The sequence below is a fragment of the Actinia tenebrosa genome, unplaced genomic scaffold, assembly GCF_029948245.1.
Source record: "Actinia tenebrosa isolate PJP-AT-01 unplaced genomic scaffold, QUT_ActTen_1.0 PGA_scaffold2__45_contigs__length_23673736, whole genome shotgun sequence".
NCBI classification, from domain to species: Eukaryota; Metazoa; Cnidaria; class Anthozoa; order Actiniaria; family Actiniidae; genus Actinia; species Actinia tenebrosa.
In genome coordinates this window covers 18,659,776-18,675,724 of record NW_028292579.1, presented here as the reverse complement: position 1 = coordinate 18,675,724, position 15,949 = coordinate 18,659,776, and the positions used below count along the sequence as shown (strand labels likewise).

The window sequence follows — 15,949 nt, the reverse complement described above, 5'->3', positions numbered from 1 at the left end:
TCCCTTCTTCATTGCGATTCTAATATTATCCATCACACAGGAATCCCATACGCAGTAGTTAATTTATAATCCTCTGTCATAAAAAACTTTTGCAATCCTTGTCAATATTAATGTTTCAACTGCTATTCCCCACGATATGGTCGAATGGAATTGCCCTATTTTATAATGAAGTCACATCAAAACAAACTATTGTTTTAACGCTAGGGATCATGGTCGATGGATGGGGATGGAATGACAACAACACATCTTAATTCACAATAAAATTTGGATTATGAGCTGTTGAAGGCAAGAACAACTAAATATTACGCTAAATATCTCGAAAGAAGAGAATTAAGCTTAAATTTAGCCTAAATTTCTATCATTTTAACCGATGTAAACAAACCGTGACATCATTATGAAATAGGGTGTTAAGTCCAGATGTTGGGCTACGAGCGACACCAGAGAAAAGCGTTTGCGCATGCGTGCATTTCAGCACGTTTTCCAATAATTCAAGATCGTTTTAGTGAGAAAAAATGTTTTCTCTGGAAATACAAAAATAATTTATCGGTTAGCCGAAGTTGCGCTGGATAAATAGGATTCTCTCCAGAATTCGCTTGATCGACCACGAAATGATAGCTTCAAGTCATTTACTGTATCTTATGAAGTACAACCTCGACTTCGTGGCATTGTTTTACCTTGTCACTCAAGTGAACTATTTTTAATTTTATGCTTGGGCTTGCTGTGTCAGATTTACACAGGTAGCCCAATGATGATTTTCCAACACTTTCAAAGCCTTTTATTTCTAACTAAATCTGTTTGGTTATTACATAGGAATTACATCTACCAGAGTACCCTGATCTTCGCTTACAATTTCAAATATCTTATTTCTTTAAAAAAAATACTGTAAACAGAAGAAATTATGTTATGCTGTAGTATTCATGTGCAAGTTACTTGAAACACAAACAGACAAAGTACTTCCAATAGACTATCAGGATTAATACTCCATGGGAGTTTACCAATAATGCATTAGAAAATGAGTCAATAGAAAACAAGAGAAAACAAGCATCTAACATGTGAGGATCTTAAATGCAGCCTTCCATGAAGTACTTCCACTTGTAACTAGAACTATTGACTGCAATGAAAAATTGTACTCTTTCGCTATCCATGGTTCGTGATACATCTCAGAACAAAAAAATAATAATAATAAATAAAAAAATCAAGGACTCTTTAAGGACTTTTCAAGGCCCAAAATTACGATTTTCAAGGAACATTTTGTTTGTGATTTTTTTTCTTAACAATTTATAGAGACAAAAAAAAAAACCCGCATTATTTTAATGAGTTACTTTAACAATGACTTTAAAAGATTAAATCTCAGTAATAACGGCTCATGATAATGGGAAATAGCACTTGAGTTTCCAACGCCTTGCCGTTATTGGAGCTACAAGAGCGTTTACTATCGAAATACTTTGCAATTTCGAGGAGAATTCCAGGAGCATCAAGTAACAATGTTGCTATTTTCAAGGGCTTTTCGAGTGCACTTGAAAATGTGTTTCAATTCCAGGACTTTTCAAGGATTTCAAGAAGCAGCACAACCCTGAAATACACAAATTCCATAGAGAAAAAGTGTGATTTGCTTCTTTCGTATTTTCATGTTAGCCTAACATCCAAGTTCTTTTTGAGAAGGGCAATTACTAGGAAGCAAGTTTGGAAAGATTTTTCAGCAATTCTTTTTGTTTTAGGTGAAGGTTTACAAATTATAAGTATTTTTTTCCCTTTTTTTTTATAAGCACTCGTAGTTGGAAAAAGCCATCTTTTTCATCTCAGTCAATAATTCTAGTACAATTCACGAAAATATTCTAGGTTTATATTAGCAAACCAGATGATCTTTCTGCTGCATTCTATTCCCATCCTACCCATGATGGAGTGCAAGTCTAAAGATATCATTCATCACATAGTATTTAGTTGCAGCTTCATCTTCTGGAAATAACACAAATGTTTGGCTGAAGCCATGTGGATGGTCGTCATCACTCTATGAAAAGAAAAAGAAAAGAAAAACAGACATTAGAGGATTGAGTTTTTTGAAGGCAAAAAATAAATAGATTCGAGTTGAGAAATGTGTGTAAAAAGTACTTAACATAGTGATAGTATGTGATGTCTTAGTGACAGTGTACCAATGGACCAAATCCACATGGGCGTAATGTTTTGCCCATTTCAGACCGTGTGTCACTCTCTTGAGAATAATATTCTTTATTTGAGTTGTATCCATATTCATGTGTTTTCTCAAGTGCAAGTGTTTTAACAAAGAAATAATCTGCTTATACACTCAATGTAGCATACACTTAACATATAAAGAAATAATACTTTAGGGAATGTACGCAAGGTCTGAAATGGGAAAACAGTGGATTACATCTCTTGTCTTCTTGCTTGGTGCTAGTGAATGGCTGGTTACCTTAGTTGCTAGAGCGCATGCAGTAAAACCATGAAATAAAGTTGATACTGACAAATAGTAGCTATTTATTGACTAATAGTTGCTGTCTCTCAACCAGAACATTCATACATGCAAAGACAAATATACAAGAGACCATTAATTGTGACTTTGTGTAATGGTTGTTCTGGTTGTACATGTAATAGCAACTATTAGTCACTAAATAGTTACTATTTGTCAGTATCAACTTTGCTTTTATTAAATGGTTTTACTGGATGTGCTCTAATTCTGGGTGGACATTGCTGGATGACTGCAATGTAACTGATATATGCATGCACCCACCTTTAATTGGCCAACCACAAACACTAGTACACCATTGTTAGGAATTGGTTGACAGTCCACTGTGGTAAGCACATGTTTAACTGCTTGAAATGGCAATGCCTGTCAGAGTTAAAAAACAGAAACACCATGTTAAATGATATTAACTGCCACCCAATTAGCTCAATTATTGCTAAGACCACTGGTCTGTTGTGCAGGAATGTATGGTTCAAGCCTCAGCTTGACCAGTACACTCTGAGTCTTACAATAACTTAGAAGGTGCTGCCTTTCCAGCTGATCTGAGAGAAAATGTTTTGCAAAACTGAGGTATCCATTTTCCTCTTAGAATTATGGATTTCCAGGTCACCAAATGAAAAAATAACTCGTCAAGAGAGTTGATAGACTTCATACAATAACTAAATGGGTTAATTTATATTTTATTTGAATGGTGGACAGATTTATATTTTTCATAGGCCCTATTTCACAGGCTTCATGACACCACAGTTTTGCAAAAACATCATTTCTACTTCAAGTGCCTCAGATAACCTTAATGGCTGCCCCATCGTTAATCAACTACAGACATTAAAAGGCACTTTCCATTAAGTCGCGTCAGTTCTATGGCACTGGTTGACAGAGTACTAAAAACTAATGAGAACTGATGTGTACCATATGAGAAATGGCCACTCAGAATGGTCGGTAAACTTGACTTAATGGAAAGGGCCCTAAGAGCAGCACCTGTATTTCCCTTAGTCAATGTTTTTTTTAAATATTTTATTATTAAACAAATGATATTCTGTAACTGCATACATACAAAGTTAAAACAAATGCAAACAATTAACAAAAGAAAAAGAAGAAAAAAGCAGGAAATAATTATTTACATACGGACACTACATCCAATGGTCAATGTTTTGAAAATGAAAATAACAGCAAGCAGTAAAATTTTTTTTGAAGATAAGCTTTCTCTTAAGTTTTAGTTCACTGTTTCATGGCACAATTAATGCAATTTTCATGCAAAACATCAAAGTTCTACACACTGTAAAATATCAACCAGAATTCAATGGCAGGAAAGTTATAGTTATGTCAACACAATCCCTTGTCTAACCAACCAATAAGAATTTTCCGTCGCTTGGGCAATGCAAAATTTTACACACGTTTTGATGTGTTAAAGCTGCAGTCCCGGTATTTTCCTTTCATCTCCTACTCCTCACACCCTTCCCCTTGGGATATTATACTAATAAAGCTTTGCTCAAGGTTATTTCAGGGCATTTCTATGCACGTATGTTTCTATGCAATGTAATGGAAACAGTTTGATTGACGTCCATAAAATATATTTTGTTGCAACAGAATATTGTATGATTTTGTGTCATTGAGAAGCACTGCAATTTGTACAATTTGAATAGATCGTTTGTTTGCAATCATTTCCAGAGAAAATATAATAACAAAAGACACAACAGCCATGTTGGATGACATAACAAAAGAGACTATAAGGACACACCACTTGTTCAAATTCATCCAACATGACAGCTATGAATGTCAGCTATGCCAGCCTGGTATAATAACAATATATAAAATAATCTAAGCCAGGTTACCTGTAAATTGAACAATTTCAATGGTTGCTGGCACTCTTTTACAATTTGTGCAAAAAGATAAGCTCAATTGATTTTCCCTAAATCACACACACATACATACCACCAACTTTTGAGTAATTGCGATTGCTCCCTGGAATTGCTGACCTTCAAATGTTAACATAGAATGATCTCGCTAAAAAAAGAGAAGCAATCAAGTGTTTTACTTTTGCTGGAGAAGCTAGACCGACATTGAAGGCAGGGCAGAATAGACATTAAATAAGCTTACATATAATGGCTGTAGCTGCGATCGATTAGTATCAAATAGAGTATAGTATGTATCAACGAATCCTTTTCCTATTGTGTCAAAGTTTGGATTCATGGTCTGGATTTTCTGTAAACGGCTAAAAAAGAACCAATATAGTAGTACAGAACCATATACGATTATGGACTGGCAAAATGGTTATTGCATTGACCCAGGCTTACTCTTTGTTTTGTGGACGGGAGTCACTATTGGGACTGAAATATCGCGTTTTCCCGCTCTTTTCGAAATTAGTCTTCCGGATTACCATTTTCAACAGACAAAGAAAAAAGAGATAGAGTATTTTGCAATATGAAGTACTGCATCAAGAAATACTTATTATTTTGTAGCCTTTGATACCTAACTGTTTGATTGAGGGTTTTTGAAGAGAAAAAACGAACAGCTTCGAAGTCGTTCCGAATTTGACATGTAACCGGTTTCCTAGTGAGGTCGACAATGAAGAGTTTGAAAGCAGCACTTCATAGTGAAGAAAGTTGATAACTTAAAAGAATTTGAAAAACGTTTTTTGACTTTGAGAGGACAAAATAACCCAAAAACTTCAACAAAACTGTGAAATATTAAATATATATGAAAAATATCTGAATTTTCCGAGACCTAACGATAAAGATTCGAACGACTAACGAGTTCTTCGCTGACACTAAATATCGTGGATTCACAAACGTCTGCCAGATCGATCGACAGCAGCTGCAAACTTTTTATTGTTCTACTTTTTGCATGAAAAAAACTCACTTTACGATCTAAAGGGAACGTTTTCATAAGTATGTCTGTGGCATTTTCCTCAGAGAGGCGATCGAATCCAACCACACAATCTGTACAAGCGGTAAGAAAATCTGTAAGATTAATTTGTGGGTAAAAGATGATAATTGTAGTAGACAGATGATCATCTTGGCCTTGAAATCATGTTCACGATGGTTGTTCTTTATGTACCTTGATGCGAACGTCTTGTGCCATTGTTGGTCTCAATTTCTAAGAGATCGTTTTCACGCGGTGGAGAGTTAATTAATGAGTTACTTTGTATATTAATGAAGTAAAAAGAGTGCTATACGATCTTTGTACCATAATTTGAGGAACGAACAAGTTGTCTTTTAGTTAATAGTTTTGTATTCAAAAACTCAGTTACTCGTTTATAGAACATTTTAGCTTGGGAATCAATCTTTTATCTAGTTATGTTTATCCTTTTCAGACCGTGTCATTCTCTTGAGAATAAAATTCTTCATTTGAGTTGTGGCCATTAATGCATGTGTCTACTCATGCACAACCATTAAACAAAGAAATGATACTCTAGGAAATGACACATGGTGTGAAATGGGCAAAACATTACGCCCAAGGTAAAAGGGTCTATACTTCCTTAGCTCTACTTATATACATAGTCAATACTCCTTTTTACAGTTTTTTACAGTTCCATTCAGTGCATGACCACAAATAATAGTTCCTAGCCGAGGCTGGAGTTGCCGCACATGATAAACTGTAGTTTTGCTATGTTCGGAAACTCCAGCCTCGGTTAGGAGCTATTATTCATGGTCACTGAATGGAACTGTAAAAAGGAGTATTGTGTTAAATAAATGCCACCTCAGTCTTTACAGGTGTTTTTCGTGCTTTTATTATATCATATTATCATAATGTGTCTAATATATATTTAATAATAATATATAATTTAATATATAATTATGTCTAATATAACTAAAGTGTATTATACGAGTGTATGTGATCTTCAAAACAAAAGCCATAATTAGCAGAGTTGATCTATAACTTTACCTGAAATTCAGAATCTGGAATGACATCGGGAATCTGCAACAAACACACTGAATACTAAAAGTACCAGGAATCACCAAAATGTAAAATTTTACTTCCATTATGTGATGAAAAACCTTCCCTCTATGCCCTACGCTGTCTTTTTTTGACACCATGCAGCGAGTAGCGATTAACAAAAGCTGCAAAAGCCCACTCCATCATTCATTGAGATATTGACGACTCTTAAAACTCCAATGTATTTGGGTGCAGCCCCACTTCTGAAGTCGGTAAACAATAGCAGAAAATAGAATAACAAAACGCATTAACTGAAGTTTTAAGAGTCCGAAGTTGAGATCCTGAGGATTGAAAACAGTGTCAAAACAGACTGAGTAGGGTATACATGTAAAAGGAAAAACAAATTCATTAGGGTAACGGTTTTATTTTTTATTTATATATTTTTTATATTTCATGTATTTATATTGTGTATGCCATTCTGGATTATTTTATCATGATAACTAAACAATAATTTGTCTTATAAGTTTTCTTGTAAACTTCATGAATAATTAATGAGGGCCTAAGCCAATCCAGCTTTAGAAATCAGGTCACATGAATATCATGTACAAGGGCGGATCCAGGGTTTTTTTGAAGGGGGGTCTCAAGGGTAAATTTTGTGGGCAAAGGAATCCCAGTCGCATTTTTACCACAAGAAGCCCATTTGACCTCAGGAATGACAGGGGGGTCGCGACCCCCCGACCCTCCCCCTGGATCCGCCCTTGATGTAAACCCGATACAAACCTTGCAATGAAAATGCTAATTAGATACAACCACTAGTGGATGTATACTGTTCTGATACAGCACTAGTGGTTGTATCTAATTAGCATATGAATTCAAAATGTCCTAAAGGAGTTATGAATTATTCACAGAAAATTTCACAAGTTGTTTACAACATTCGCATCCGTGTTGTATCGGCCATACAATCACTCACCTCTGGCTTGTGACTGTATAGTCGATACAACACGGCCACTCATATTGTATATATTACATACACTACATTACAACAGTCTATTTTTGTTTGAGTCCTATTCCAGTTTACTTACATACATGTAATAGAATGCAGAATTTTTTGTCCAGTAAAACTCTGGGTCACCAAAGTTTACATCATCACAGATTGTCAAAACATTTCATAAACACGGCAATGTTTCTAATGAATGTATTATTATTATCTAATAATTTTACTTTTGTTGATTGTCTTTTCTTTTCTTTCTTTTCCTCAAAAGCTACTTGACGAGAATGCACAACTCATACAGGTACCTAAGAACATTTTATTTGTTTCTGTAAATGTAATAAGTCTGGTTTAAATATGCTACGAGGAATCACCAAGTATTTACTAATAGATCAGTTGGTAAGATTGTCAGGCTGAGTGTTGTGCAGGAGGTTGTGGTTTAAGCCTTGGCTGGACCAGCACTCGCATGGTCTTAAAATAACTGAGGAGAAGGTGCTGCCTTTGTAATTGCATCTGCAAATGATTAGACCTTTGGATTGCTTAGATGACCACATTCATGTCTTAATAGTAATAAGCTAGAAACATCAATAGAGGATCACAAGTTTAATAGTTGCAATGAATTACTGTCATATTATATAAATTAAGTTGGTTCATTTATCGTTCCATTGTACAATATAATGTGAGGTCTTACATTTTTATAACAACAGGCAATTGTGGATTATCAAAACAAAGGAAAAGCATATGAATCAACTCAGTAAGTATGACCATTGAATGATTTCATTTACAAACTGTAGGACATGTTCATTCAGGACTTTTGGACAATTAATCTGGAGTACTACACAAAGTATTTTAATTTAATAAGAAAACTAGTTGTAAAAGACAACGTTTCGCTGTCATCTCGACAACATCATCAGGTGTAATGAAAACTGTAAACTGTACTATATGTAAATGTAGCTAAAGTAAGTGTGAAAGTTCAATGAATAACAATGAAATAGATTAAATTAAGTGATCTAGAAAATTCTTTGTCAAAATATAAAAAGTTTGGCCCTTTACTAAGGTCAAATTTTGACTGATGAAGCCCCTAGCTCTCCCCCAATAACAAACATAACTTCCTTAATACATACAACAAATTGGGAAATAATAGAAAGATATTTATTGTTTTGTTGTTTACGTTTTCTTTAGCCAATCAAAATGCATTGATTTATTCTTAGTTTTACTAGGTTGTTGTGTAACAGGTGAAATTGTCAATATCTTTTGTTGTTATTATTATTTCTCAAGGTATCAACAGTTGTTACATCGTAACCTCGTCTACTTGGCTACTCTTGCTGACTCAAATCAACCAAGTCAGGGCTCACAGGTAAGTAGAGTGATAGAAGTCTAGACTGAATCAGGATTAAACTTCGCCTTAAAATGTTATCCATTTGATACCTAGAACAACCTCTGGGCTGATCGAAGTCAGGGCAAATGTAACTCAGATCAAACTCTGAAAAACCCTCTGGGCTGATCAAAGTCAGGGCATGGATAACTCACAGATTGAACCCTGAAACAATCTCTGGGTTGATCTAAGTCAGGGCACACCCAACTCACAGAAAGGACCTTTGAAACAACCACTGGGCTGATTAAAGTCTGGGCATAGCAAGCTTGCTGTTCAAATTGAAATTAATCATTGAGATTTTTCAGAGGATAAAAAAAATGGAAGAAGATTACTAAAACCCTCGAATCAAGAGTGGCAATCAAAATGAAAGACTTAACAAACTCTCAACACATGTGAGAAATTATTTTCTTAAAAACATTGGAGAAAACTACCTTCTTCACGAACCCCATTCAAAATTAGTCATTAGGAATGAAGCTTATTTTAAAATTCATATTTTTCCTCAGGGCTCTTCACAGGGCGGAGGCATGCCAAAACCACCAAGTTCAGTAACACCACCATCGGCACATCCCCAAGGCCCACCGATGATGGGGGGAGATATGGGGTCCTCGTCACTACCCCCAAACATTCAATCATCAAGCAGTGATCTAATGAGCAATGCTGGTCAGACATACCCTGGAATGGTTGCGCCTGGGTCAGTTTCGGGTACCTACAGACCACCTGCTACCCAATCACCACCACAACTACCCCCACAGTTACAACACCCACCTTCCTCTCAACAAAATGTAAACATGGGTTACCCATCGCCTAGCAACCAACAAATAATGACAGGTGGCCCACCTGGTATGAGTGGGCCTATGCCGAACATGCCTCAGCAGTCCCCCATGGCACGGCATCCAGGTCAAATGTCACAGCAACGCATGATGACGCAGGGCCAACAAAGTCAGCAGCAGTACTTAATGCAACAAAGACAGATGCAGTATCAGCAAGCGACCTCACAACAGGTATGCATTATTATATCATGGATGTGATACTATTTATTACAGTGCAACTACTATAGCCGGGGCCACTTAGATGCCGAGAACCAATCAAAGTGTAGAATAAAAACAATACATTCCAACTTTGGGTAGTGGAGCCAACCAGAAAGCAGCAGAAAGCAATAGCTTTTCAAAATATCATTTTATTCCCACGAGAAAACGATAATAGCGATCTAACATCAGGGTCAAATTGCTATTATCGTGCAGTCTAGCTTCATTATTCACACCACTACCCAAAGCTGGAGTGCATTGTTTTTATTCTAGATTTTAATTGGTTCTCTTGACTAACTGGTCTAATTAAGTGGCCATTGTTACAGTTGTAGTTGCACTATAACTCCTTGCTACACTCACCAGTATCACAGCCAGGGTTTAAAATAACGGCTATATGAGCCACTGAAATGGGAATGCCATTTTACATGCTCATCTGAGCCATAACAAAAGTCCAACCATCTGCAGATGTTTTAAGAGCAAATGCAGTACCTTCTACTCAAATATGTTAAGACCCTGAGTGTTGGTCCAGCAGTAAAGGCTTGAATCTATGTCCTCACGCACCGTGCACCTTGGTACCCTATTAACTGAGCTGACTGGGAGGGGGTTTAAGTGCTACCCTGGCTCAAAAAATGAGGACAAAATTTTATTTCTTATTTTAAGAGAATAATTGGTAATTAGACATGTATTAAATTGTATAAAATAACACAGGGAACCCGGCTATATATTTTTTGATTCTTTTAGAAAATTAACTTTGCTCTTTGTGGGTTTCCTGTGTTGTGATCGGTTTCCTATTGCATAAGCTATAATCAGATCTGCGCGCTGTAATCAGATTGGCGCTGTAAACTGATAGCCAATTAAATTAAATTATGTTTTTATCGATAAATAAGTAATTTGTACATATATTTGTTATTTTATATTCATAATCTCTTTATTAACGTTATTATAAATTTTATTATTATTATTAATAGTTAATTGAATTCTATCATAAAAATTATTATAATGGCATTGAGATTATGAACTTTAAATCTTATAGTTTTTCATTTTATTTTTGTTTATCATTATCTTAAAATATTAGGCATTGGAACTTTAGTAGCTTTGGAGCGAGTGTAATTCTATTTCTATTAAGACATGCATAGACTATTAAGGTTTTTAAAATAAAATTATTATTATTATTATTATCATTATTAATATTAATATTATTATTAATATTATTATTATTATATTAATATATTTGTTATTTTATATCCATAATCTCTTTATTAACGTTATTATAAATGTTATTATTATTATTATTATTATTATTGATAGTTGATTGAATTCTATCATAAGAAGAATATATATATAATAATGGCATTGAGATTATGAACTTTAAATCCTATAGTTTTTCATTTTATTTTTGTTTATCATTATCTTAAAATATTAGGCATTGGAACTTTAGTAGCTTTGGAGCGAGAGTATTTCTATTTCTATTTTAAATTATTATTATTTAATCATTATTAATTTTTATTTTTATTTTTAAAAAAATTATTATTATTATTACTATTATTATTATTAGGATTATGTTAACTGATTAAAGTACTCTTTGTTAACAAACCAGGCTCCACCCCCACAACAGCCAATTTCATCAGCCAGTCAAGCCAACTACGGCCAACCCCCGACCACCAACAACATGATGCAAGGATATCAACACCAGCAACAAAGATATAACCCTTACCGACCACCACCGCAGCAGCAGACACTATCACACATGCCGTACCCACAACAAGGACAGATGATGATGGGACAGTCACAGATGGGACGAGGGCAGGTGCCCATGGGACAGACACCTATGGGTCCTGCGATGGGACAGACACCCATGCAGTCCCCTATGGTACAATCACCCATGGGTCAACCTCCTGTGTAAAGGAGTCTTACTCTTGTCAGAGAACAACGTAGTAAACTTTAATTTATATCCAACATTTATACTTTACCAATGTGAGTAATAGAACTTATTATACACTCAACAAAATTACTTGATTCTGATTGGATGAGAGGAGTACAATTAAATCCCAAATTGTACTCTGTTGAGTCCCAATTAGGCTGACCAACTTTGTCGAGTGTATCATTAACAAAAAATCGCACAATGCTCTCATACAATTTCAATTTATTGATACACTTGATATTTTGGAAGTTCTCAAATTGGACGCGCCTAAGGGTACATCCAATTTTGAAAACTCTCAAAACATCACTCGTACCTATAAATTCTGAATTGTACTCAAAATTGTGGGATTTCCTATACTTTCTAAGGTTGGCTCAAATACTTATTTTATTTTACAAAGCCACCTAGACTACATAGAATATAGATTGATATATTTATAAGACGTCAGAACAATAAGCATTAATTAACATGTAAAGGTATATATATGTGCCACTGCCAATCAATATGGTGAAGTAGGGACAGATCCAGGGGTGGTAATATAGGTGACTAGTCATCCCCCTTTTGCTCAAATTTCTCAGTATATTGTTAGTAACAGTCACCCCCCTTTTTTCTCGAATTCCTGGTAAAACCTTTCTAATAGTCATCCCCTTTCTAAAATACCTGGATCCGCCCCTGGTGAAGAGGTGAAGCAGTTTAAAGTGCTATTTGGAATAACATTATTTTTTAGATTCGTTTGATAGTCAGGAAAACCAATTAAGCATTCCAAGGTAGAATGACATCTGGGTTGAGTTGGCATTGCAGTGCATCATGGGAATGTTTTGGGGGACAAATAGATGCCATCTTTGAAATATGTACTGCAGTGCCAACTCAACCTTCTAAAGCAAAGGTTGGGTAGATTTGGGATTTTTAGGGGGAAGTAGAAACGTAACTATTTTTAGCTGGAAATGAATTTTAAGGAAAGTGTGGTAGTGCCTTAATAATGTGGGAACATAGGTGTTATCCTGGGGGGGAGGGGGTACTCTGCCAGAATTTGGGTAGGGGTGTTCAGCTGGTATTCTGAAAGGGGTACCCCTGTTTATGACAAAAAAACTCAAATTTGTAAAACCTGTTTATGATAAAAGAGATGATTAATTGCACTGAGTTCCCGTTTCAATATTATCATGTCATCTTGTGTATCGTTTTTTTTACAACCCTAATAACCAGTTTTGGTCAATACGAAAGTAGAAACCCTGAATATGACAGGAAACTCAGGAAGAACTTGGAACTTGAGTGAAATTGTATACCCTGTTTATGACAAGAAGCTTGAAAAACCATATCCTGTTCAGCAGATCATCCCTGTATAGTCTATATATTGGAGTACCCCCCCCTCCCCAGGGGTGTTATGTGTTGCACCACCTCTCACCCCAGGGTTCAGTGCCTGTGCCCTTTTCACATTTGAGAAATTGTTGGTTCTCTCCTGTGATCCACATACTTTTCTACAGATCTCAGGTTTCCTAATTGGTTGAATAAGCCAAGTTTTAGATTTTTTTTTTTGGGGGGGAAATGTTTAAACTCTTTAAGTGGTCCATACACAAAAGTAACACTTCTCCTATTGGTGGGTTTCACTCGGCTGATAAAATTCTTTCAGTTTCATTATCTGCTTCAAATGATGTTAAATAAGAACCCACTGACAAAACGTTGTCATCGCCAAAGGACATGTTCTTGACTAGAATAAGAAGCAGAAGCAGAAAGAAGAATCAGCAGAAAGTCATTCCATCTATTCTAGGGTTTTGGAATGTCCAATCTCCTATTGCTCATTCACCTATCGCCTTTGGCAATAACGTTTTTAAAAATAGGTGTATATGAAAGAATCAACAAGCAACCCTACTGAAAAATGATTGGCGAGTCAAGGATTTAACTTTATACAGCCATGAGAACAACCTTTTACTGTCAGCAAGAGATTAAAATTCCTGGTTGGTCTTTTTACGATTTAAGTATTAAGTCCTGTGAAGACCTCCTTGGGGGAGGGGGGATATCTTGGTAGACTCATCATACATCATGACCTTCAATAACACAAAATCATTGTTGAATAATAAAGGCAAGAGGTTCACCAACATTGTGAGGTGCATTTTTTTATGGGACAGGTTATTGGTGACAGGGATCCCACGATGCATGAGGGAAGAGCCATGCATCACTTCAGTCAAATGCTTTTGAAGATCATGGATCTTAGAGTGCATGCAGTAAAACCACAGGTAGCCCAAGCTTGGTTTCTGTGGCGTCATGTTATAAGGAAAGGTATGGGGATTCATCAAAAATTTCAATAAAATCATTGAAACGTGAAATAAAGCCTTGAAATTGTACCCGATCATTGAGAAATAACACTTCTTTCGCTCTGTGGTTATTTTTTGAATTTAGCCCGTTTAAGGATTTTTTTCCCCACCAGTAAGAAATAAGAGAATCTCCACACAAACCAAGCTTGGGCTATCTGTTGTAAAACCATAAAATAAAGATGAAGTTGATACTGATTTTTTTTTTTCTTATTTAAATTTGTATTCCCTCATGAGAAAAGTAAAATGTTTGTTTTCTCCAAGCATACAAAAAGGTTTGAGAGTATACTTTTGTCAGACCAAGATACTGTATTAAACACAATATGAAAGAATTAGCCTTAAGTTTTTTGAAGTCCAATTTATCAGCCATGAGTGAAAGTCAAATTTATTTATGTTTTGACTAATTTGCATACGGATTCAGAGCATGCGCAGACATTTTTCACTCGTGTCGTCGTGTAACGTTTGTAAGCAGATGACATAAGATGAAGTAATAGAAAACGCGCGCGTGCTGTCATAAAGCATGCAGGGGAGTGCTTCTGGACACTTCTCAAGTGTTCTGCCAATCCCCAAGTCCTTTATGACTGCACACAGCACAGCAAGCAAGTTTTTTATTTCTTTTATGAAATACAAATTGCAATAATAGATAGGAATGTGCTCTCATAAAGCAAGCGCTCTAAACCAATCAGAAAGCAAGATTCATAACAGTTATTTTATGATCGATACTCTTAATTATTATCTTTCTGCTAACATCATAGTGAGTGACACATTTGCATAATCAGACCCCTCACAATAACTCGTTTCTACGCTTTGCATATCCACGAGTTAAAAATACTGTACATTTACAATATACAAAAACTTTTCATTTCATCAAATTTATTTATTAAGCAGTCTGCAAGTATAATTTTGACAGTGTAATGATGTGATATTCTAAGTGATAAGCAATTTTCTGCCTCTCAATTATTTATCATGTTGTCAATATAACAATATTTGGTGTTTATATTAAATAAAGACAATTGAAAGAATTTCAATTGTACAAATATCTAGCAGACGCAAAGCATTTTTTTTAACCATATGGATTTTTAGAAAATGGGTGCTATAATGATGTTAAGTGGAGAAGTCCAAGCAGGCGATCACTATGGTAACACAAATGTAGGGCCACCTTAACAAGCATGTAAACCATACCCATGAGTGATTGACAAAGTGGCAGTTGAAGTGCTACGTATACAGCTAAAGAACAAAGCCAGTCCCTACCATGATCATTAGAGTACAAACACTAAAAAAGTGCAACACTTTGCACTATTTAGTAGTAAATAGTGCTAATTAAACAATAGAAAACAATAGGATTAGCATAATTTTGCAGCATTCAGTGGTATTTATGTTACACACTTATAGTGTTTGTACTCTAAAAGGCATAAACTAGAGTAAATAAGACAGAATAAATATAGTTTATAGCCTGGTTTTCCTAGCGACAAAAGCCGACACGAGCATAAGCACAAGCCAAGAAAAACAATATTACGTTCTCTTGCACCACTTCTTTTCATAGCAAGTGGAGTTTATGTCCAATTGCATTGCTAGTGAGAACCAGGCCTAAAGAATCATTAACTGTTATTGTACGTGGAGTGATCTTGAAATAATTTGAGAAAACAAGTATGAAGAATACAATGTTTCTATAAGACTATTTTATGGGATGCTATCTTTCAAATAAGCATGTTTACTACCATTATCGTTGAAGTGAATCCCATGAAGTTCAATGTCTCGTTTGACAGTCCTTAAATTGCTAGAAGTCAACAAATGAGACAAACTTCATGGGTCGCACCTGAATAATAATGGTAGTAACATCCCTTATTCATTTTCCCACTTACAATAGCCAAACACTTGCATGATATAAACAGTACCGTAAAAACAATGCCCATCTACTCATTGTATTGGGATCGCAATATATCTAGAGGTGTTAATTAAGCATGATATTCTGACAGCATTCC

The 15,949-nt window shown here is 35.4% G+C and overlaps 2 protein-coding genes across 2 annotated transcripts; one reads left to right on the top strand and one right to left on the bottom strand.

Moving 5' to 3' along the window:
• Positions 1-760: 760 nt before the first annotated feature.
• Positions 761-4,751, bottom strand: LOC116304746 (uncharacterized). Its single transcript, XM_031714530.2, has 4 exons — positions 4,577-4,751; positions 4,412-4,483; positions 2,747-2,845; positions 761-2,008 (listed from the first exon to the last, which is right to left on the bottom strand). The coding sequence occupies exons 1-4, from the start codon at positions 4,667-4,669 to the stop codon at positions 1,889-1,891; spliced, it is 384 nt and encodes a 127-aa protein (XP_031570390.1). The 5' UTR covers positions 4,670-4,751; the 3' UTR covers positions 761-1,888.
• A 519-nt stretch (positions 4,752-5,270) lies between these two features.
• LOC116304748 (uncharacterized) lies at positions 5,271-13,754 on the top strand. Its single transcript, XM_031714531.2, has 6 exons — positions 5,271-5,429; positions 7,618-7,647; positions 8,051-8,097; positions 8,622-8,700; positions 9,222-9,719; positions 11,341-13,754. The coding sequence occupies exons 1-6, from the start codon at positions 5,370-5,372 to the stop codon at positions 11,644-11,646; spliced, it is 1,020 nt and encodes a 339-aa protein (XP_031570391.2). The 5' UTR covers positions 5,271-5,369; the 3' UTR covers positions 11,647-13,754.
• Positions 13,755-15,949: the final 2,195 nt, after the last annotated feature.

Coding starts and splice junctions, on each gene's coding strand:
- LOC116304746 (XM_031714530.2), bottom strand. CDS start 4,669: ATGAATCCAAACTTTGACACAATAGGAAAAGGATTCGTTGATACATAC. Junction 4,484..4,576: donor CGCAGCTACAGCCATTATAT/GTAAGCTTATTT, acceptor CTCTTTTTTTAG/CGAGATCATTCTATGTTAAC. Junction 2,009..2,746: donor TTGTGGTTGGCCAATTAAAG/GTGGGTGCATGC, acceptor TTCTTTTCATAG/AGTGATGACGACCATCCACA.
- LOC116304748 (XM_031714531.2), top strand. CDS start 5,370: ATGTCTGTGGCATTTTCCTCAGAGAGGCGATCGAATCCAACCACACAA. Junction 8,098..8,621: donor AAAGCATATGAATCAACTCA/GTAAGTATGACC, acceptor TTATTTCTCAAG/GTATCAACAGTTGTTACATC. Junction 9,720..11,340: donor AGCAAGCGACCTCACAACAG/GTATGCATTATT, acceptor TTAACAAACCAG/GCTCCACCCCCACAACAGCC.